This window comes from Odocoileus virginianus, chromosome 24 (genome assembly GCF_023699985.2).
Source record: "Odocoileus virginianus isolate 20LAN1187 ecotype Illinois chromosome 24, Ovbor_1.2, whole genome shotgun sequence".
In the NCBI taxonomy this organism is placed as follows: Eukaryota; Metazoa; Chordata; class Mammalia; order Artiodactyla; family Cervidae; genus Odocoileus; species Odocoileus virginianus.
Window position 1 is genome coordinate 28,619,362 of NC_069697.1, and position 21,804 is coordinate 28,641,165.

Consider the following 21,804-nt stretch of genomic DNA (forward strand, 5'->3'; position numbering starts at 1 on the left):
TAAGAAAAGACAAGACAGATAGTTTTATCTCTATTTCATAGATGAGGCACCAAGAGAGTAAGTGATGATTAACCCCAGATGAAGAGTTTGCAATTATATACGCCTGATAAGTGACTGAAAGAGGCTTTTCTTCTTTTTTAAAAAATATTTATTTGGTTGCACCAGGTCTTAGTTGTGGCATGATCTAGTTTGCTGACCAGGGTGGAACCCAGGCCGCCTGCAGTTTGGGAGCGCGGAGTCTCATCCACAGGACCGTCAGGGAAGCCCCCTGAAAGGGATTTTCTTAATTCTTCCCCAGTGGAATCCTAGTAGGAGTTTGGCAAGGACAAGAGCTGCGTCCTGAAGCACAGTGCAAAGGAGGGCGGGAGGACTGGGTCTGAAGAGCAGCATCAGATATCTAGGCTGGGACCTCGGGTGGGGAAGGCGCTGCCAAAGGAAGGAGGAACTACGGGTCTGGTTGAGGACCCTGCGAGCCGCTCCAGGGGAAGGCTGACAAGCCGCCCTCTCCCTAGCTCGGGTGGACTGGCACCTCCTCTAAAAGTCAGAATCACCTACATCCTGGGTGAGTTCACCCACCCTCTTCTTTCCGGCGACACCGTCTTTCTAACCCTCAAAGGGTTAAAGCGGTTTCCACGTGGTTTTCCCATCACCCAGGTTACTTGGGCTGCAGCTCCGGGCTTGAAAACGTGGGAAATAAATGAGTCCCAAACAATTTCTCAGTACCTTAGCAATGCACCCTCTCTCCACCCCCACCCCCACTCCACAGAGAAGCACAACCCTTTGGGTAAAAAGTGTGTGTGTGTGTGAAAGGTGCAGGTGTGTGCGTGTGTCTACATATGGGCAGGTCCTGGAGAGCGGCTTCCCAGGGAGAGTGGGGCCACGTGGTGAGTGCCCCTTCCCTCAGTCCCCCTGGGGCTCTGGGTGCAGGAGATTCACGTGGGGCCAATGCTCCGGAGGGAGGAGGAAGAGGAAAAAAGTGGTGTGTGGGGAAGCAGGCCGCACACACCTGGCGCCTTGTGGAATGAAATCTTTATTAATTATTAAACCGAGTTCCCTCGGGAGCGAGCAGAGCCGTGGCAGGCGGGGCGGGAATGGCGGGGTGGAGGCTGGGGTAGGGAGGAGGGGTGAGGAGTGGGTGCTGGGCACCCGTTCAGTCCCAGGGTACCCCGACAGGAAGGCAGCTGACCCTTTGGGCGCGGGGCGAGGGCGGGAGAGGGGTCGGGTAATCGCTGCCAGAGAGTGGGTTTCCCCTGCGCGTGGGGGGGACCCCGGGAGTGAGGGTGGGAAGAGAATGCTAGAAGAGGCAGCCCGGGGGTGGAGGGAAGTGGGGAGAAGGCCGGCCGGCCGGCTCCTCCCCGGGGTCTTGATCCCAGAACAGTAGCCGCCTGTTTTCCCAAGACTGGGGGAGGGAGCGGCCGGAGGAGAGGAGGGGGCGTGCGGAGGGAGGGTTTCCATTCTTCTTTGGTCTCGCTCGCCCCTACCCCGTTCCTCCGAAGGGAGTCGGGCCGCTCGGCCAGGCGTCCGGGGTGGTGGTGGGGGGGAGGGGGTGCCCAGACAAAAGGAGCTTGTGCCTTTAAGGCGGGGAGTCCGGGAGCCGGCGGGGAGGGGACTTCTGGATCCGGGGTAGAGGGCGGCTGCGCTGGACAACAAGGGAGGGGGCGCGGGCCCGGCGGACTGCGGACGGCGGGCGGCACGGCCGGGACGCACGGGCGCCGAGCGGGACCGCGGGACTGCCGGCCGGCCGGCCGGAGCCCGCGGGGACGGCGGGGCGGAGGCCCCGGGGAGGCGCCGACCCCGGCCGGCAGGTGAGACCGCGCGGAGGAGCGTCGCGGGAGGCGGCGGCGCCCTGAGCTCGGGTCTCGGCGCGGCGGCGGGCTGACTCCCGCGCGGCCCCCCGAGAGTTCTGTGGTCGCGCAGGAGCTGGGAGCCCCGGCCGTCGGGACTGGCGGAGGGGAAGTCCGGGAGGGGATGGATGGGGGACGGTGGACTCAGGTCCCGGGCTGCAGGCTCCCACCCTTACCCCTCGCCGGGCGCTTCTCTTTCTCCACCGGGAGCGAGTTCCCGGCCGGCGGGGAAGATGGGGAGAGGCATGTACGGGGGGGAGGGGCTGCCCTGAGGTTTTTGCAGCCGGGCTGTGGGTGCGTCTCCGAGTTTGAGGTAGAGTGTGGTTGTGCTTGGGGAAGAAGGGAGGGAGGGGTGCCCTCTGCCTGCAATCACCCCCCTCACCCCAGACCTTGGGAACAGAAAGGGTTGGTGTGCTGGCCGGCTGTTAGGGCAGAATTTATTCAGAACAGCTCTGGGGCCAGACTGAAAACCTCGAATCAGGAGTCAGGCGGTGGACTCTCTTCCCCCAGCCTCCCTTGACCCGAGTGCCTTGTGACTGGAGGACCCTGATGGGGGGTTTTCTGGCTGTGGCGGAGGACGAAGCTCAGTGCCGGGAGACCAGGGGCTGGGGGAGGGAGGGGAAGGGTCGCCGGACCTCCTGATACAGGCCCTGGCAGGGCTCATCCACATCTGGATAGGCTTGGAATTGAGGCCCACGTCCCAGCCTCATGGGTGGTGTTGGCACTGAAGTGCCCGGCCTGGGCAGCGCCTTCTGCCATGAGCTTTCTGAAGTCCTTTTAAAGTCCCCACCCCGGAGCCCCCTTTTGCCAAGGAGGGCAGGGGCAGAGGGGTCATGGGGACAGGAGCCGGCCAGGAAGAGGGTGTAGAGCGAAGGGTGTAGGGAGAAACAGCAAGTACAGCCATCCTTGGGGCTGGGGCCTGGCCTGCTTCATGCTCCAAGTCGCAGACCCACCGGAGGATCCAGATTTGGGATCAGGGGCCCTGGGCCTGGGTCTGCCAGGCTGCATGGACACAGCTCCCAGATGGAGCCAGAGGTGCCTGGGTCTGCACTGGAGCAGAAGATCGGTGAGAGAGCAAAGAGGCTAGGAGCCTGGGGAGGAAGGGTCCGGGGCACAGGCTCAGGAGCCTGCATCTGGGGAGGAGCGGGTGGTCTGTGGTTCACAGGGTTGGGTTCCTGGACATGTAGGGGTAGGGGCCCATATAGGGAAGTTTTGTGGCTTTGAACAGTACTCTGCCCTGTTCCCTGCCGTACCAGCCTGGCGTGGGGTGCCAGGAGTGAGTTCTCCCAAGTTGGGCAGCGCCTGGAGTGGAGCCCAGGGTGGGATGGTTGCAGTTGGTTGGACAATTACAGATCTCTGAAGCTATCCGCTTGTGGGGTCAGAGCGTTCTTGGGAGGGTCATGCATTCTGCTGGACAATGTCTGTGCCTTCCTCTGTGAGTACAAGCCACATGCTAGGATGTGCTTCCAGGGGGCTGGGAACATGGCCAGAAACGGGTCCTTTGGGAACGGAGGTCTGGCCGTGGTGGGGAGGGTGGTGGTAAGGACAGGTCAGGGGATGGGTGAGGGTGAGGAGGCTTAAGCAAAATATCACGGGGAGTGGGCAACCTGCTTGCTCTGGGCTGTGTCTCATGCAGCTCTGGAGACTGACAGTTGAGGACATAGTGACGCGTGACTGGCTGGCATGCGTGGGGTTTTGCTCATGACTTTTCCTCTCTTTCCATCTCTTGGACATTGACAGGCTTTTAGGTTCAAAGTGGTGGAAGGCGGGGAGAAGAGCTCATGTTTACTAAGTGTGTACTACGTGCGTGGCAGGGGCTGTTCTATTCTTCCCTTGCAACTCTTCTTATTCCCATTTTACAGATGAAGAAAGTGACATAGGGAGGTGATGTAACTTTGTCTGAGGCTGTGAAGCTAGCAAATAATCACAGTAAGGTCTGAAGCCTAGTCTCATTCCCAAGACCCCGTTTCCAGGGAACTGTTTTGAAGAGCCAGGCTTTCTTCGGTGACCTTTTCCAAACACCAGCCTGACCAGAAGTCTTGGGTTTTTGATCTGTTTCTCCAGATGGTGCAGTTGGTGATGTTAAGGGGTCGAAGGACACCGAGGGAACGTGGTGGAGTGTGCTTGGGAATGGGGGTTTCCCGTGTGCAGAGAGGTCCCCAGACTGCCTTCTGCCCCGTGGGCCCCTGGGTGGCAGCTTGAAACACTGCTTCTGTGGCTACCTGGGCAAGTGCTGGGTACTCCTCTCGTGAGTACAAATGTCAGTGCTGCTAGCTCTGCAGGGTTGTGTGGGGAGCCTCTCGGGGAGCCTCTCAGGGTGCCCCGTGGCATGGAAGAATGGAGCCCTGGAGGGGACACAGGTGTCCATGGTGGCGGGGCTCTCACCCTCACCTTCTCCTGAGCTGCGCTCAGCTGGAAACACGTCCAGGGTGTTGTCAGGGAGTCCTCCCGCCCCAGGTCAAGACATTTTCCTCCCGGAGACGTGAGATCTGGGGCTGACTTGATTCCTCGTGATCCCTTGAGCTTGGGCTGGCCGTGTAAGACTCCAGTGGACCTCGGTTTCATTCTGTTTTGTTTGGCTGTCAAATCTGTCCCGTGCACTGGGTGGCCACAGGACCAGCCTCACAGGGTTTTGGTGATGATCAGATAATCATTCAAAGCAGAGGGAAAGTGCGTGGAAATATTATCTATCCATCCATCCCCCAACCCACCTGTCCACTCAGTGAACATTCATTTAGACCCTTCTAGGTGTTGCAGATGTGGCAGTGAGCAGAACCAGCCCAAATCCTTGCCCTCATGAAGTTGGCATTCCAGTTAGGAGAGACAGACAATGAACAAATAAGAAAAATATATAAAATGGCAGTTGCCGATAAGAGTGGTGGAGAAAAATAAAGCATAAAGCTCGGAAGAGAGATAGGGAGCGCCAGGAAAGGGGGTTGCTATTTTAATAGAGTGGTTAGGGAAAGCTGACTGATAAGGGGGTGTTTGAGCTGTGACCTGGAGGAGCCCTTGTTCTAGGCAAAGGGGACAGCAAGCACCAAGGTCCCAGGCTGGCTTGTGCATGGTGTGTTGGGGAACAGCAAAGTGGCTAAGTGAACCAGAGTACAATAAGAGAGATGGAGAATCATAGGATTATCGCTGTTAGTTATTATTTCACGTTAGCGTCTCTTGAACTAGTCCCTTGAGCTTGCTTTTTTCCTATCTTTTCAACATATAAATTGGTTGAGTACCTACTATGAGCCAGGCTCAATGCTCGGGGTACTTGGGGGTGGGGATAAAGTGCTGAACAAACTAGGTATCATCCCTCCTTTCATAACATTCATAGTCTGGGGGCAGAGTCACACAATAAACAAGGGGTGCTGTGGTTGCTGTTTAGCCTCTAAGTCTTGCCTGATACTCTGTGACCCCAAGCACTGCAGCACATCAGGCTTCCCTGTCCTTCATCATCTCCTGGAGTTTGCTTAAACTCATGTCCACTGGGTCAGTGATGCCATCCAACCATCTTGTTTTCTGTGGCCCCTTTCTCCTCCTGCCCTCAGTCTTTCCCAGCATCAGGGTCTTTTCCAAGGGGTGATTTAGTTTCAGTTGTGACCAGTACTACGGAGGGAATGCGTGGAGAGTGAATAAGGGACCAAACCTAGTCTGGGTGGGGGCCTGGGACACCTTCCTGAGGAAGTTACGTTTAAGCTGGAACCTGGGGGAGAGTGACTTTCACTTGGTGAAGTGCGCGGTGTGTGTGCGCGCGCGCACGGGTGCAAGATCCCCGCTTGTACAGAGGTCACCAGTTGGCAGCTCACAGGCTGAATTCATTCCATAGATGTGATTTATTTGGCTTGCAGTATTGAGAAATGTTGGTTACTTGCCAAAATTTAATTTTTCTTTTTTAATCTTTTGACCGCACCACACGGCATGTGGGATCTGGTTCCCTGACCAGGGATGACTCCTGGGCCCCCCGCTTTGGGAGAGTGGAGTCTTAACCACTGATCCACCAGGGAAGTCCCTTGCCAACATGTAAAACCAGGAGATGTCGTGTTAAAGTCTACTCTTTTTTTAAAAGCTTCTGTTGAAAAATCAGATGAGATTCCACTGGGACACCGGTGGCACCAGTCCACCAGTGCGGGGTGGTGCTCGCCCCTGTCTGGGGTGTGCCCCCACTCTCCTGAGCCAGGTGACTTTTCTCATTGACAGGCACTCGAGTCTGTGACCACCAGATCAGTGCCTTGTAGGGAAGAGGTGGATGTTTAAGTGAACTGCTTTGGAGTCAGACCGATCTGGGTTAGAATCTCAGCTCTTACACTTGTGTGGCTGCTTGACCTTGGGCAGGTGACCCCACCCTTCCTCACCTGTTGACTAGGGCTACCCTGGTCTTCCTCAGAGTCATTTTAGGAGGAGGATGTGCCCGAAGCGCTCAGCGTGGCAGCAGAAGTGCTCAGAGCTGCTGGTGGTGGCGGCCCGTGATGGGGGTATTGACACCGTCTCATTCCTTTCCTCCCCGCAGGATGTCGTGGTTTAGCGGCCTCTTGGTCCCCAAAGTGGATGAACGGAAAACAGCCTGGGGGGAACGCAATGGGCAGCAGCGGCCGCGCCGCGGGACCCGCACCAGTGGCTTCTGCACACCCCGCTACATGAGCTGCCTCCAGGGTGCGCAGCCACCCAGCCCAACCCCCGCCACTGCCCCTCGGTGCCCCTGGCAGGATGAGGCCTTCATCCGGAGGGGGGGCCCAGGCAAGGGCCCGGAGCTGGGGCTGCGGGCGGTGGCCCTGGGCTTCGAGGACCCTGAGGGGGCCATGGCCGTCAGGGCAGCTGAGGCGGCCCCCAGCGTGGCCACCAGGAGCAGGAGAGCCTGCTGGCGCCAGCTGGTGCAGGTGTTCAGGTCGAAGCAGTTCCGCTCGGCCAAACTGGAACGCCTGTACCAGCGGTACTTCTTCCAGATGAACCAGAGCAGCCTGACGCTGCTCATGGCGGTGCTCGTGCTGCTCACGGCCGTGCTGCTGGCCTTCCACGCAGCGCCCGCCCACCCTCAGCCCGCCTATGTGGCCCTGCTGGCCTGCGCCGCCACCCTCTTCGTGGCACTCATGGTGGTGTGCAACCGCCACAGCTTCCGCCAGGACGCCATGTGGGTGGTGAGCTATGTGGTGCTGGGCATCCTGGCGGCCGTGCAGGTCGGGGGCGCCCTGGCAGCCAACCCGCACAGCCCGTCTGCAGGCCTCTGGTGCCCTGTGTTCTTTGTCTACATCACCTACACACTCCTCCCCATCCGCATGCGGGCCGCTGTCTTCAGCGGCCTGGGCCTCTCCACCCTGCACTTGATCTTGGCCTGGCAGCTCAACCGTGGTGATGCCTTCCTCTGGAAGCAGGTGGGTGGTCGGGGAGGTAGGCCTTGGGGCATCAGGCCAGGAATGAGAAGGGGTCTGGTGATGAGGGGGGCGGATGAGTCCTGGATGGACACTGGGTGAGGGAGAAGGGGGGCAGGGGTTGGGAGGCCTGGTTTCAGGGGTCAGTCTCCATCTGGGATCTGGGGCAGAAGGCCCTGAGGAGGGGAAGGAAGGCTGCAGACCCTGTGCTCTGTTCCCGTGGGCCACTGTCCGCAGCTCTTTAGTCTGAGGCTCTTGAAACAGTATAATCTGTAGAGACACAGTGTAGGGCTGGAGGAGGGCAGGTGATGTTTAGCCCCTGGGTGGGGGCAAGGCTGAGAGGGGCAGGGGAGGCTATATTCTACCCTGACCCCTGACCCCTGACCCCAACCGGAGATTCCAGGCTTGGTGCCTTTCTTCTAGGCAGCTCTCAGTGGTGATGTGGGGGGATAAAGTAGGTTCTCGATGGAGTTGGCAAGGGAGGAATCACCTGTCTCCTGGACCGAGGCCAGCTCCCAGAGGACAGGGGAGGTGATGGATGGTCTCTTCTCTCCTGGGCTGGGAATAGTTTGGGATGGGACTGTGGACAAGAGGGGCATTAGGCTCCGACCTCATCTCGCCTTCTTCCCGTTGAGCACCAGGGCTCTGGAAACTGCCTTGAGGCTCTCTGCCCCTGTGGGCTTCTGCTTCTGGGTTCTGAGTGGTATGTGAGGTGAGGCTATCGTAAGAGCTTGGCTGCGGGCAGACCTGGTTGTCCAAGGGGCTGAAATCCTCTCTGTGAGCGCGCAGACAGCACATCTTGCCTCTCCCGGTCTTAGGTTCCCATTCTGTAAAGAGGAGATACAGATGGTGTCTGCCTCCTGATGCTGCTGTCTGGGCCCTGCCCTCTGCCAGCGCGGAGCAGAGCCCCACAGGGTGGTGCTCTCACTTGCAGCGAGGTGTGGGGAGGCTGGAGGGGATGGGACCCAGCGAAGGGGCTTCCGGGACGTCCGTTGCAGAGAGACGTGAGCCAGTGGAGTTGGCTGTCTCATGTCGCCCCCTGACCAGGCACAGGGGCCTTTTGCCCAGCTGAGCCTTTGGGGCTGCGGTAGATACAGCTCCCCGACCCTCCTTGTGATCCCTCCATTGGCCCCTGGTGTAGATGGTGCTGTCCGCTTTCTTGCTCTACCTTGCCCAGAGCTTGTGGCCTGTAGCCCACCCAGCCCTACCCACAAAGAGGAAGTTGCCTGGGGCTCCCAGGGTGAGAAGCTGGGTGCTCTGGCATGATGCCCTTCCCTGCCTCGCCTGTGGAACAGAATGTACCTTTTTAAGAGTAACCTTATAGCCAGTTTGTTTGTGAAGCACATACCCGCAGGGTGCTGTCAAATCTCTTAAAGGGCCAGGGTCCTTCTGCCATTGCTAGCCCCCCATCTCTCTCCAGGGGAGCTGTCACACTGGGCATTGGAGTTGGACTGCCCTCTTGGGGAAGGAGGAGCCTGGAGGTGGGACCGCCCACCCCCCCATCCTTTCTGGGGTAGATGGGTGGCTCTTCCCTGGTTTCTGCTGGCCTGGTGCCCAGAGCCAAGCCCAGGGCCTGACTAGGGAGGCACAGGTCCTTGGAGGCCAGGACTGTGCCAGTCTCCCGCCTCTCCAGGGTGCCCAAGCAGTAGGGCTCAGTGGGCATGTTCCTGGGGCGAGTGGAGAAAGCTGCCAGTCCTTGGGGCCAGGGCAGCCCCATACCCCTTCTCTGAACTGAGGATTCCCTGCACCCAGTTGGCTCTCAGGTTTCTGGGTGGGACTCTGGCCTCCTTTCTGTGGTCCTTGGACAGCCCCTTCCCAGATCCAGACCTTTGATCGTCCTCTGACCCACTCACCCAGACACACTGAGCCGTTTCACCCGGTGACCCAGTCCAGCCTGGCATGTCCTACACCTCCCTGGCAGCCATTTTTTCTCACAGTCGGATCGGGGTCTGTGTACAGATCTATTTCAGTCTCTTGTCCCCCTTCCCCTTCCCTCCACCATGACTCACATTTTCCTCTTGGGCTCCTGGGGCCAGGAAGGGAAGTTGCCTGGTTTGCCCCCCCTTTTCTTCTCCCCCACTGGGGGCTATTCTTAGAAACCCTCGAGGGAGATAGTGTGCCCCCCTTCTTCACCCCTGCTGCTGGGAAGGGGGGGTCTTGTGAGCTGCACAGAGAAGGGAAGCTGGGAGACCAATCCTAGAGGGCGGGAGCTGGGAATGGCAGGGGGTTAGCCGGCCCACCCTCCGTCTTACCCAAGGAACAAGAAGCCGAGGTCCCAGAGACTGAGTGACAGGCCCAATTTTGCAGGATGAGTCCTGGTTCTGGGCAGAGCCCAGAACTCCTGGTTTCCAGTTGCTGCTCTTGCCCTCCCTTCTCCCAAAACCAGAGCCCTGCCCCAGCCAACTCTGGGGTGGAGCCACAAGTGCCAGGTTAACCCCTGAAGTTCCAGAATCACCGAGGCCAGCTTCCCTTAGACTCGCTCTCCAGTTACTGTTGCTGCTGCTGACTGAGGATGGAATACCTTTGGGTTGGGGTCCTAGGGTGTAGGGACCTGGCTGGACCAAGTGTTGGGGGTGGCCAGGCGTGGTGGCACCCCATCCCACTTCAGAAGTGTTCTTCGTGTCAGTGGAATCGATGACTCCCAAGCCTGGGTTCTGAGGTGGGCCTCAAGAGCATTGGTGAGTGGAGTGAGTTGGAGTCCTGGGAACGTAGGCTGTAGTACACGGTAGATTAGGACACAGCCTGGAGTCTGACTGTCCTGTACTTGAGTCTCACACCAGCTACTACCAGCGGTGAGATCCTGGGCAGCTTATATAATTTCTGTGCACCGGAGTCCCTCACCTTTAAAATGAGATTATGCTCCCCATCTCATAGAGTTGTAAGAAATGCATTCGTTAATGTATAGAGCACACCTATAGAATCCAAGCACGTTGTAAATAGCCAACAAATTAGCTCCAGTAATGATAATAGTAGTCATTATTATCGTATTAATTTATGTCAGGGTAGGGAGGAACCTTGGAGATCTCACTGTCCCTCTCCAGGTTCCAGACAAGCAGACAGGCCCAGAGAGATGAGGGGACTTATCCTAGGCACGCACAGGGAGGTTTGGCGCTCAGGTCTCCTGGGTGTCGTCCTGTGAGGAGAACCACATGCTGGAGCAGCAGCATGTGTCTTTTGTTTGGGGTGTTTGTGTGGCAGGGAGTCAGAGTGTGCTGGGGCAGGCCCGTGACCTACCTGGCCCTGGCTGGTGCGTCCACTCCCAGGAGTTGTGAGAAGATCACATTTCTCACCAGGGGTGAGCCAGGCAGGGAGCTGGACCCCTATGGGGAATGGGGAGCTGGACTGCAGGGGTGGGGCTGGGCTTGGGAAAGACAGGGCACAGGCTCCTGGCTTCCTCCCCCAAACAGTCCTTCTACCAAGAGCCTAGCTAGTTGCGGCAGTGTGTGTTGGGGGTGGTCACCGTTTGCCTCTGCCACCCCTCTGCAGCTTGGTGCCAACATGTTGCTGTTCCTCTGCACCAATGTCATTGGCATCTGCACTCACTATCCGGCTGAGGTGTCTCAGCGCCAGGCCTTTCAAGAGACCCGCGGTTACATCCAGGCCCGGCTGCACCTGCAGCATGAGAACCGGCAGCAGGTGGGGCTGCTCTTCCAGATCACGGCCTTCCCCCGCTCCACCTGCCAATAGCTTGCAGGTTGGATCTGCCAACTTGTGCAACTCGATGGAGTAGTGAATGGTTCCCCCTGACTGTGCATCACAGAGGCTCTCTGACTTTGGACTTGGTGGCCTGTCAGAGGAGGGGAGGGAATAGATGGAATGCACCTGAGGGGCTGAATGGGGTGTAGTCAGAGAAGACTGGGGTGTGTGTCTGCTGAGGGCTCTATCGGAGGAGGGTCAGGCTACGGTCCAGGAGGGAAGCTCAGGTCTCCAGAGAGGTCAGGGAGGGTTCCAGGGATGTGGAGGGACCAGGAGGGATTAAAGCGTGAGGCCAGGAAGATAGTGGTGCCCTGTTGAAACCACTGGTCTAGGAGCGGCTGCTGCTGTCTGTGTTGCCCCAGCACGTTGCCATGGAGATGAAAGAAGACATCAACACAAAGAAAGAAGACATGATGTTTCATAAGATCTACATCCAGAAGCACGACAATGTCAGGTAGGGTTGGGGTGGGGAGGATACTGGGAGAGGTGGGGAGGTCTGTGAGTCTCTGAGGGCCACACCATCCTTCCATCTCCTGCCATCTTCCACAGCATCCTGTTTGCGGACATTGAAGGCTTCACCAGTCTGGCGTCCCAGTGCACAGCGCAGGAGCTGGTCATGACCCTGAACGAGCTCTTTGCCCGGTTTGACAAGCTGGCTGCGGTGAGGGTGCTGGGGCTAGGGGGCAGGGCCGACTGGGTGAGGGCACACCTCTCTGGCAGCAGCTTGGGGTGAGAGCCTGTTGGAGTCTGCAGTGAGAGTAGTGGGCTAGGTGGGCCGGGTGGTACGAGAGTAAAGGTGACTCTCCCCCAACTCTTTCTGCTGCAGGAAAATCACTGCCTGAGGATCAAGATCTTAGGGGACTGTTACTACTGCGTGTCAGGGCTGCCAGAGGCCCGGGCAGACCATGCCCACTGCTGCGTGGAGATGGGGGTGGACATGATCGAGGCTATCTCGTGAGCACCTCCCAGGCTTCCTGGGACTGAGGGGGCCCCGCCTGCCCTTCCCCTTCGATGTGTCCTTAGGACCTTTCCTCAGTCTTGGCTGTCTCTCTGTCTTGGAGATCCATGCCTGGGGAGGGGAAAGGCTTCAGCCCATGTGAAGATCCATGGGCACCTTAGACTCCAGTGGCTGGGATGGGGCAGGGGGAGTCAGGGTGAGGGGGGATTTACGCTGGAGAGAATGCCAGTTGTCGGCCTGCTGGGAGGGTGGTGATGCCTCATCTCCTCCCCCAGTCCCATAGGATGCAGCTGGACCCCTGCTGGCGAGCAGGGTTCCCACACATGTGTCCCTGAGCCCTCTGCAGCCTCCTACCTGTGTCCCGCCGAGGGTGTGCCGTGTGCCCTGTGGCTGGGTCTGTCCTTGCCCACTTGGCTCCAAGGCGAGCTCAAGGCCTGGGCTCTGGGCTAGGGGTGGGGAGGACTACCAAGAGCTGAGCCAGGCCACCTCCTCCCAGGCTGGTGCGCGAGGTGACAGGTGTGAACGTGAACATGCGCGTGGGCATCCACAGCGGGCGTGTGCACTGCGGCGTCCTTGGCTTGCGGAAGTGGCAGTTTGATGTGTGGTCCAATGACGTGACTCTGGCCAACCACATGGAGGCTGGGGGCCGGGCCGGGTGAGTGCGGGTCCAGGGGCTCAGGGGTGGGAGCCATCGGGTAAGCCAGGGTCTCACCCGCCTGTCCCACGCAGCCGCATCCACATCACCCGGGCCACGCTGCAGTACCTGAATGGGGACTATGAGGTGGAGCCGGGCCGCGGCGGGGAGCGCAACGCCTACCTCAAGGAGCAGCACATTGAGACTTTCCTCATCCTGGGAGCCAGCCAGAAACGGGTCAGGGTCGGGTTGGGGAAGGCAAGGCAGCTGGGGAGAGGGGCAGATGGAGGGAGCAAGCAGAGGCCTTCTTTGGGCACTTCTTCCCAGCCTGTACCTGTGCTGTCCACACAGAAAGAGGAGAAGGCCATGCTGGCCAAGCTGCAGCGGGCGCGCGCCAACTCCATGGAGGGGCTGATGCCACGCTGGGTACCTGACCGTGCCTTCTCCCGGACCAAGGACTCCAAGGCTTTCCGCCAGATGGTGAGGGTCCCACCGCACCTGGACCCGGGCCTTGGTTTCTTGTTTCCCTCAACACTCAGTATCCCCCTGCCCTCTTCTGCCTCTCTTGTTGAGGCTATTGTCTCTGTAGTTTCTGGAATTGGGAATGGGAGGGCTGATTTCATCCCAGGGGTCCCAGGCTCCCTAGAGTCTATGGGGAAAGCCCTCAGCACAGTGTTGGGGGTGGGGAAGGGACTGTAGAGGTGAAGGTGGCCTGCCCATCACCTCACTCACACTCTGTCCCTTTCTCCAGGGCATTGATGATTCCAGCAAAGACAAGTAAGTCAGACTGTTGAGGAGGGCGGGTGGGTGAAGGCACTTGCACCCTGGGGTGAGGTGGTGGGGAGCTGAGATCCCCCTCTTCCCTGGACTTCAGATGTGTCATGTGGGAGCAGGTGCCACCTGCCCCGCTCACACTCCTCTGAGTGCTGCCCATGCCCCTTCCCTCTCATCACCTGTCACGTGGCCGTGGTTAGGCACCTGGTGAAGCCATGTCCTCTGCCCTCAGCCGGGGTGCTCAGGATGCCCTGAACCCTGAGGATGAGGTGGACGAGTTCCTGGGCCGGGCCATTGATGCCCGCAGCATCGATCAGCTGCGCAAGGACCACGTGCGCCGGTTCCTGCTCACCTTCCAGAGAGAGGATCTTGAAAAGAAGGTTTGGGGGATGCAAGGGCAGGAGGAGGAGGTCCCGGCAGGGCGGTCTGAGCACAAGTGAGGGAACAGGAGAGGTTTCTGGGGAGTCGGGCGTGACCACAGGGCACTGTGGGGATGCATCTCAGCTGGGCCGACTGGCAACACCCCGCCTTCCGAGGGCAGTGGCAGCGCCCAGCTCAGTCTCCTGTCCCTCAGTACTCACGCAAGGTGGACCCCCGCTTTGGAGCCTACGTGGCCTGTGCCCTGCTGGTCTTCTGTTTCATCTGCTTCATCCAGCTCCTAGTCTTCCCACGGTAAGCTCTGCCCCTCCTTGCTGGGCTTCTCTTCCCTCCCCTACTTCCCGGACCCTTCTTAAACATCCTCACAAGCACACAGTCCTGGGGCCTGCCCCCTGCCTGCCCAGGGCATGGGAAAGGACCCCCATATCTGCCAAGTAACATCTTCCCTGGCCCTCTCTCGCCCAGCTCAGCCCTGATGCTTGGGATCCACGCTGGTATCTTCGTGCTGTTACTGGTCACCGTGCTGACCTGTGCTGTGTACTCCTGTGGCTCTGTACGTGGGGGACCTTCCGGGGCTGGTTGGGAAGGCCAGGCCGGGAGTGGGGAGGGAGGAGAAGGCCAGGCCTCTGCCACTGGACCTGGCCCTGCGTGGCCTTACCTGTTGGGTGACGTGGGCTGTCTCCGTCTCCTGCCTCCTGACAGCTGTTCCCTGAGGCCCTGCGACGTGTGTCTCGCAGTATCGTCCGCTCGAGGGCACACAGCACCGCAGTTGGCATCTTTTCTGTCCTGCTTGTGTTCACCTCCGCCGTTTCCAGCATGGTAAAGGTCCAGGGAGAATTCTGCTCCTTCTCTGTGCCAAGCACTGTTCTGGGTGCTACGGCTACAAGGAGGAACGAGACACATTTCCTCCTCAAAGCAGGAGCGAGGTTAACCCCTGTCCTCCCGGCTTGCTCCCTTTGCCTTTTGTTATCCCTCAGTGAGAACTGGGGCCTCTGGCATATAAGGCACTTGGGCATGGCCCTGGTAACCCTTCCCCTCCCTCAGTTACCCTGATATATACCTCCCCTCCCCCTGTTTTTGCAGTTCACCTGTAACCACACCCCCATACGGACTTGCGCTGCCCGGATGCTGAATTTAACCCCTGCTGACATTACCGCCTGCCACCTGCAGCAGCTCAATTACTCTCTGGGCCTGGATGCTCCCCTGTGTGAGGGCACCGCACCCACCTGCAGCTTCCCCGAGGTGTCCAGGCAGTGGTCAGGCGGGGTGGGGGGGGTCCTGATCAGTACCAGTTCTTGACCTTTCTGTGCCAGGCTTGGTGGTGGGCACTGGGGACCCAGGATCTCACCAGAGTCTCCAGCTCCAGGAGCAGCCCTGGCATGGTGTGGTGTAGGGGTGTGTGGAGGGTGAAGGAGGCTTGGGTTTGAGGTTGTAGAAGGGGACTTAGGTCAGGCGGCGGCATGCCTTGTCCTCTGCCCTCACCCAGACTTCCTCTGCCTTCGCTCCGCAGTACTTCATTGGGAATGTGTTGCTGAGTCTCTTGGCCAGCTCTGTCTTCCTGCACATCAGTAGTATCGGGAAGTTGGCCATGATCTTTGTCCTGGGGCTCGTCTATCTGGTGCTGCTTCTGCTCGGTCCCCCGGCCACCATCTTTGACAACTATGACCTCCTGCTGAGCGTCCATGGCTTGTGAGTTTATCCTCAACCCCTTTAATCCCCCAGGAGCCTCTTGACCCTTCTGGGTCGCTGAGAGCCCTTTGTGCCCTGGCATGCTACCACTCACCCCTCACATGGGGGGAAAGGAGGTGCACATGACCCCCAGCAGTCACCTCAAGGAAACCCCAGAGCTGGGAAGTCCCTTTGTCTTTAGGCTAGACATTGAAAATAAAAACTCCCTCTTGCATCTGCATGTTGCTTTCATATCCACTCTTAACTACTTGTAGGTCACATAGCTGCTTGGGGTAGTGCGCCGGCTAGGAAAGGAACCAAAACCCGGGCTCCTGCCTCAGGGCTCTGCCTGGGACATCACTGGCTTTTCCTCTGTAAAAGCCCACACCTTATGTGGCAGAGACATATGATGTGGTAGAAAAAGCCTCTGCAGCCTGCTGAGTTTGAATCCCTACTCTGCCACTTATTAGCTGTGTGACCTTAGATCGGTAAGTTAACTTCTCTGAGCCTCAGTTTCCTCATCTGTAAAATGGCAGTGCCATCCATATCACAGGGTAGTTGTAAAGATTATAGTAACTAACATTTATCAAAGACTTGCTGATGCCAAGCACTGTGCTAAATAAGTCTTTTTTTTAATTAAAAGCATTTTTTAAGAATTTAGACTGTGCTGGGTCTTTATTGTGCTACTTGGGCTTTCTATAGCTGTGGATGTGCTAAGCCTTTTGCTCACATTGTTTAGATCTGATCACTCTTATATTGATGAGGAAACTGAGTCTTACATAGTTAAACAAGTTGTTCCATGTCACATAGATTGTGGGTAGAGGAGCCAGGAGTGGAATCTCTGCTCTTAATACAAGCAAATGCCTTGGCCTGGTCCCTGATCTGTAGTGCTCAGTAAATGCAGTTTCTATCTCCTCTTCCATGCTCTGACCTGGCAACCCAGGAAGAACCAATGACTTTGTCTCTTGTATCTTCCTGCCAGGGCTTCTTCCAACGAGACCTCTGATGGGCTGGACTGGTGAGTGAGGCTCCAGGGCAGCAAAGGGCTGGGCTGCCAGACGCCGCTTTCAGCCACTGAGCCCGCCTCTGCTTCCCTCAGCCCAGCGGCCGGGAGGGTGGCACTCAAATACATGACCCCTGTGATTCTACTGGTGTTCGCACTGGCGCTGTACCTGCATGCCCAGCAGGTGGAGTCCACTGCCCGCCTGGACTTCCTCTGGAAGCTGCAGGTGACAGGGCAGGCCTCTGGGGTGGGTGGGTGGTTCCTGGGGGCGGAGCCTGGGCCATGTCAGGCATTTCTTAGGCTGGTCAAGGTTCAGCCTGCCCTGAGCCCAACCTGGCTCCATGCTTTCCCTGTGCCCACCCCCATCCCCCGCCTCATCCTGTCCCTGCCTCCTCGGCCCCTTTGCCTGTTCTCTGGCCTCCTCTCTCCCTGGTTTTCTTCTCCCGCGTGGTTCCCTCGGATACCCTTCTCCAGGTGTTGGCCGCTGTACCCACGCCTTGTGGATGTTGGGCAGTGGGTGATGGGTGTGGTATCCACAGGCAACAGGGGAGAAGGAGGAGATGGAAGAGCTCCAGGCCTACAACCGGCGGCTGCTACATAACATTCTGCCCAAGGACGTGGCCGCCCACTTCCTGGCCCGGGAGCGCCGGAACGATGAGCTCTACTATCAGTCCTGTGAGTGTGTGGCTGTCATGTTCGCCTCCATTGCCAACTTCTCTGAGTTCTATGTGGAGCTGGAGGCCAACAACGAGGGTGTTGAGTGCCTGCGACTGCTCAACGAGATCATTGCTGATTTTGATGAGGTACTTGTCCTCAGCTGGTGCTGGCAGAGGGTGGGGGATGTGGGGACCAGAGAAGTGGGGAGAACTTTGGATAAGAAGGTCCCAGTTGGAGGGGCCCATCTGATGAGACCCAGAGATGTGAAGGGCAGGAGTAAAGGTAGGCACAGTGAAGTTGGGGACAGATACGAATGTGTCACAGGCAGCAGGGTCAGCTCCAGTGGGGCAGGATCATTGTTACTGGAGAGCAGAGGAGGACGTGAATATCTGTGGAGGGGCCAGTAGAGTTAGCAAGTGGATATCATTGAAGAAGGAGCTGGTAATCTATAGAGTACGGCCTCATGAGGCCAAGTAATCAAGATGATCCCAAATAGAGAAAATGGAAGTACAATATGAGGAAGCGTCCTGAACATTCAGGTCAGGTCTGGAGAGAAGGCACTTCCTCAGTATGGGACTTTTCCCCCAAAGGTGAGGGTTGGAATCACTGATGCCTGATATCCCTCCTGTGGTCCTGGGTTCTGTAGTGAGCTGTCGAAGTTGACCTGGAGTTGGGTGCTCAAGTCCCTGCTTGGGTTTTGGCGGCTGCCTAGTAAGGGAGACGTTTTCCCTGTTCCTAGCCCAGCACCAAGAACAGTAGTTGGAAGTGGGGCTAACTTACTGGAGAGAAGTATTGAGACAGGAAAGTGGGGCAGGGGGCCAGAGCATAGCCAGGAAGGAGCCTTGGGGCAGGGCTGGGTCTGGCCTTTCTGCCTTGACAGCCAGGTCCTCTGTACTGTCCAGATCATCAGTGAGGAGCGCTTCCGGCAGCTGGAGAAGATCAAGACAATTGGTAGCACCTACATGGCTGCCTCTGGGCTGAACGCCAGCACCTATGACCAGGTGGGCCGCTCCCACATCACTGCCCTCGCCGACTATGCCATGCGGCTCATGGAGCAGATGAAGCACATCAATGAGCACTCCTTCAACAATTTCCAGATGAAGATTGGTAAGAGGGCCTGGATCATGGCACATTTTTCCCAGGGCTCTTTCTGGGGTGAAGCTGAGGCAGCAGGCTGGGGATGGCGTCTCAGACTCCCCATCAGGAGTCCTGTGGGGGTTTCCTTTTCTCCCACTTCCTATATCATCTGATGTTAAGAATAGATACCATTTATTAAGGGCCTCCTATGTGCTAAGCATTGTCTCAGACTTCTTTTTTTAACACATCAGTCCTCACATTATTATCCCCTTTTACAGAAAAAGAGTTGGATTTTCAGAGTGGGTAAACAACTCAGCCAAGGTCATACAACTAGTTATGGCTGAACTGGGGTTCAAGACCAGGTTTATGTAGATACCAGTACCTACGTCCCTATCTGTGGCTGGTCTGATAAGAGCCACTTCCTCCCAGATGAGCCGGTGGATGGGAGTGGTTAATAGCATGGGTTCTGGAGTCAGAATGTCTGGTTTGAATTCTCACTCTTCCACTTATAGGCTTATTTAGCAAGTCACCTAACTTCTGTAAAATGGGGATGATTTGAGAGGCTGAGATAGTGTAAAATACTTACAGAGCGGTTGGCACAGCATGAGCCTTTGGTGGATTAGCATCTGCTGTTCTGGCATAGCCCTTCTGACTCAGGGGAGCTCCTTGGCATTCTTTACAAACAGGAGACTTGTCCCATTTTCAGTTTCTTCTCTGGGTCCTTCTAAAGGTGCCGGGAGGTGATGCCTCCCTGGGCTGACTGGGAAACATCCACTGCTCTCAATTTCTTACTTTTATCCCTGCCCACCCTAGGACTGAACATGGGCCCAGTTGTGGCAGGCGTCATTGGGGCTCGAAAACCACAGTATGACATCTGGGGGAACACAGTGAATGTCTCGAGTCGAATGGACAGCACTGGGGTCCCCGACCGAATCCAGGTAAGGGGGTTGTAATCGGAAGCTGGGAGGGGTCTGGGTGTGGGGAGCTTCCACAGGGCCCCCTCTGCAGTCAGCCAGGACTGGGGTAGGGCGGAGATATTTTGTGTTTGGTGGAGGAGGTTATGGGGTGAGATAGTAGCATGACCAGAGAACCCCTGGGCCCCTGCAAATGCAGCAGGAAGGATCCTGGCCTAAGCAGGTTCCCCTCCCACCCCACCCCCCCAGGTGACCACGGACCTGTACCAGGTTCTAGCGGCCAAGGGCTACCAGCTGGAGTGTCGAGGGGTGGTCAAGGTGAAGGGCAAGGGGGAGATGACCACCTACTTCCTCAATGGGGGCCCCAGCAGTTAGCAGGGCCCAGCTACAGATCAACTGAAAGGACCAAGGTGGGCATCTGGGTGGATTCTGTGCTCTCTGGGGGAAGCTGTGGCAGGGGGCGCTGAGCTTCCAGACCCTGCTGATCACAAAGGGAACACCCCAGCTGGCTGTGTTCAACCACGTCCTCAGGCTGGTGAACGAGGGGATACCAAGAGGATTATGCAAGTGACTTTTTAAAACTAGGGTAGGGCTGCTTTCCCTCCTTTCTTCCAGCTTTTGGGAGCAGGGGAGGGGGCAGCAGCAAAGGTCGGGGGACCCTTCCTGCCTGAGAGATTAAAATGGCAGCTTCTCACACCTCCCTTTTCCCTGTCTGTCTGGGCAGCAGGCTCAGGGCTGGGTCCTTCCTTTCCCTTTTTCCTGGGAATCTTTTGTACAAAGACTGGGGCAGGCTTGAAGAGTGCCTGTTCCACGCTTGCCTTTGCTGTGCCTGCATCCCCAGCATGGGTCCTGGGCCCTCCCCACCCCGCCGGGTCTCCCTCAGGGACACAGGGCCAAGGAGGGAGAGGCTCGGGAGACGCAGCTCTGTCCATGTTTCAGGGGAACGTTTCCATTTGCCAAATCCTAGTCCCACGATCTGTCCCCAAAGGGGAACAAAGGGACTTCTGACAGCTCAGATTAGCCCCAGTTCCTGCACAGCTCCAGGGAGAGGGGCATCTGGTCTCACTGGTACTGTGAAAACACCCAGCCAGGGAACAGGCACGTGCATGAGGATGTTAGAAGACTGGAAGGTGGACGTTCGCCTGCAGGTGCCAAAGAGAGCAGGCCGGCCAGGGATGGGGGTAGTGCCAGACTCCAAAGGTCAGATCAGGCTGCTCTGCCCCCATGCACTCTTGCTGTCTGCTGAAAGGGACGCAGAACATCTCTACCCCTTCTATTGCCAAATAGAAAAGGGCCAGGGCCTGGAGGAAGACAACCCTGATCCTAAACCTGTCCTCCCAGGCCTCTGGCACTGGGGAGGGCCTGTGTGTCTGTGTTAACTGTGTGTGCACGGTGGTCCGTGTGTGTGTGTGTGTCTGTTTTCCAGGTCTGTGTGTCCTTGCGCTCCTGCTCCTCGACTCTCCACCCTGGGTTGCCTCTTTCCTGTGGGCCTGTCTTCTGGGAGTAAGGCAGGATGTCTGATTTCAAGGGATGGAGACAGACGCCCATTTTGCACAGGAGTGGGATGGGGTGTGGTAACAAGAGGAGGGTGGCTGGGGAGAGGAGGTCTTCTGTGCTGAATCCCTGATTGCCGTGTGGGGACCACACATGCCGCACGACTGTCTCTCTGCTCGGGCAGGGACCCAAGCGCCTGCTGCAGCCCCCATGACCCTTGACCTTGAACCGTCTGGGGTTTGGTGGGCAGAGGCTCGGGAGTCCCCTGGATTTCCCCAGGTGGTATCCTGGGATGTGGTAAGCCTTGGGACTGGGGTAGCATGGGATCCCCCAAGGACCCAGATTCTGGTACTAGGGGCAAGGAGAGGGGAACCCGGACCTCAGCCATCCCCATTCTGCAGCCTGAGCCCAGCGTGCTCCATGCTCCCCAGTCCCCATGAAGCCTGCGAGGGCTGGCAGGAGGGTTAGGAGGGCTGGGCCTTAGATTCCCTTCCTGTCCGCGCCTGCCTTTCACCTGCTTCCTTGCAGCCTTGCCTCTGGCCTGAATGAGTCGGTACCTTGGTTTCTCTGCACCTGTTGAAGCTGAGGCATTGGCCACAGTTTTGCTTGAACATCGCTTTGTCTCAGAGGTGTTAGAGGCAGAGGGGAGAGGGTCCCAGAGTTACTGACTCTGGGGACTGGAAGGGGCAGGTGGTACTTGCCCTTCCTCACGCCCTTTCTGACTCTAGTTCCTTGCAGAGGTTGTTTCTGGCTTGTATTGACTGCTCTGGGGGATCTTCATGTATCAACTAAGTGGGCCATCAGTCACTTCATTAGCCAAGGCAGGAGAAGAAAAAAGACTAAGGTGGTTCAGATGAAGTCCACTCCCCTTCCCTCAGCTACAGCCCTGGACAGGAAGGTTCTGCATGGGGTCCTGGGGTGGGGATGAGGCTGTAAGGAGACCAGAGAGGAAGACCGCTTCACTTACAGCAGAAGTGAGTGACTTGTGTGTGTTTCTTGCCAGTGGAAGGGGCCTGTCTGCACCCTGGCTCCCCACACTGCAGTGCCAGCCATGCATTTCCCCTGGGCTGATATTGCTCCCTCCCTTGCCAGTTGGTAGGGGAGTCAGTGGATGGGAGGCCCATGGACTTTGGTTTTATAATGTAACCAGCGCGGGGGCGGGGGGAGGGTGGAATATCATTGTATTTCATGAAATATTTAATATATTTAAATATCAATAAAAATCAAACTCTTTGTAAAATTCCCTGTTCTCTGCAGCTGTTCTGGGCCCTGGGTTGGGTCCGAAGTGGCAGAGCCTGGTGGAGGGGGCAGGCCCCTGCTGGGGGTTCTGTAGACCTCTTTCATCTGCCAAGA

At 57.6% G+C, this 21,804-nt stretch overlaps 1 protein-coding gene and 2 long non-coding RNA genes across 9 annotated transcripts; 1 reads left to right on the top strand and 2 right to left on the bottom strand.

The window, feature by feature from the left end:
* Positions 1-805: 805 nt before the first annotated feature.
* Positions 806-21,691, top strand: ADCY6 (adenylate cyclase 6). 6 transcript variants are annotated; one of them, XM_070454493.1, is made up of 22 exons: positions 806-884; positions 6,343-7,201; positions 10,685-10,834; positions 11,227-11,348; positions 11,444-11,555; positions 11,721-11,848; positions 12,349-12,507; positions 12,582-12,723; positions 12,838-12,966; positions 13,238-13,263; positions 13,493-13,640; positions 13,835-13,932; positions 14,104-14,191; positions 14,341-14,457; positions 14,722-14,880; positions 15,149-15,327; positions 16,289-16,324; positions 16,406-16,535; positions 16,849-17,112; positions 17,869-18,073; positions 18,857-18,981; positions 19,207-21,691. In XM_070454493.1, the coding sequence occupies exons 2-22, from the start codon at positions 6,344-6,346 to the stop codon at positions 19,330-19,332; spliced, it is 3,501 nt and encodes a 1,166-aa protein (XP_070310594.1). In that variant the 5' UTR covers positions 806-884; position 6,343; the 3' UTR covers positions 19,333-21,691. The 6 variants fall into 6 exon arrangements, with proteins under 6 accessions (XP_070310594.1, XP_070310593.1, XP_070310596.1 ...); XM_070454492.1 differs by lacking the exon at positions 806-884 and adding an exon at positions 1,637-1,805; XM_070454495.1 differs by lacking the exon at positions 806-884 and adding an exon at positions 2,159-2,910.
* On the bottom strand, positions 7,411-9,469 carry LOC110133185 (uncharacterized). Of its 2 annotated transcripts, none has more exons than XR_002312708.2 (2): positions 9,451-9,469; positions 7,411-8,025 (listed from the first exon to the last, which is right to left on the bottom strand). It is a non-coding gene; the product is annotated as an uncharacterized lncRNA (long non-coding RNA). The 2 variants fall into 2 exon arrangements; XR_011483269.1 differs by lacking the exon at positions 9,451-9,469 and adding an exon at positions 9,052-9,065.
* LOC110133186 (uncharacterized) lies at positions 11,295-13,524 on the bottom strand. The gene is made up of 2 exons (XR_002312709.2): positions 13,440-13,524; positions 11,295-13,078 (listed from the first exon to the last, which is right to left on the bottom strand). It is a non-coding gene; the product is annotated as an uncharacterized lncRNA (long non-coding RNA).
* Positions 21,692-21,804: the final 113 nt, after the last annotated feature.

Excerpts from the sequence above, each read along its gene's own strand:
- ADCY6 (XM_070454491.1), top strand. The coding sequence starts at position 6,302 with ATGGGGGTATTGACACCGTCTCATTCCTTTCCTCCCCGCAGGATGTCG. Across the intron at positions 11,556-11,720 it reads GGTTTGACAAGCTGGCTGCG|GAAAATCACTGCCTGAGGAT; the intron begins GTGAGGGTGCTG and ends TTTCTGCTGCAG. Across the intron at positions 16,325-16,405 it reads ACCTCTGATGGGCTGGACTG|CCCAGCGGCCGGGAGGGTGG; the intron begins GTGAGTGAGGCT and ends TGCTTCCCTCAG.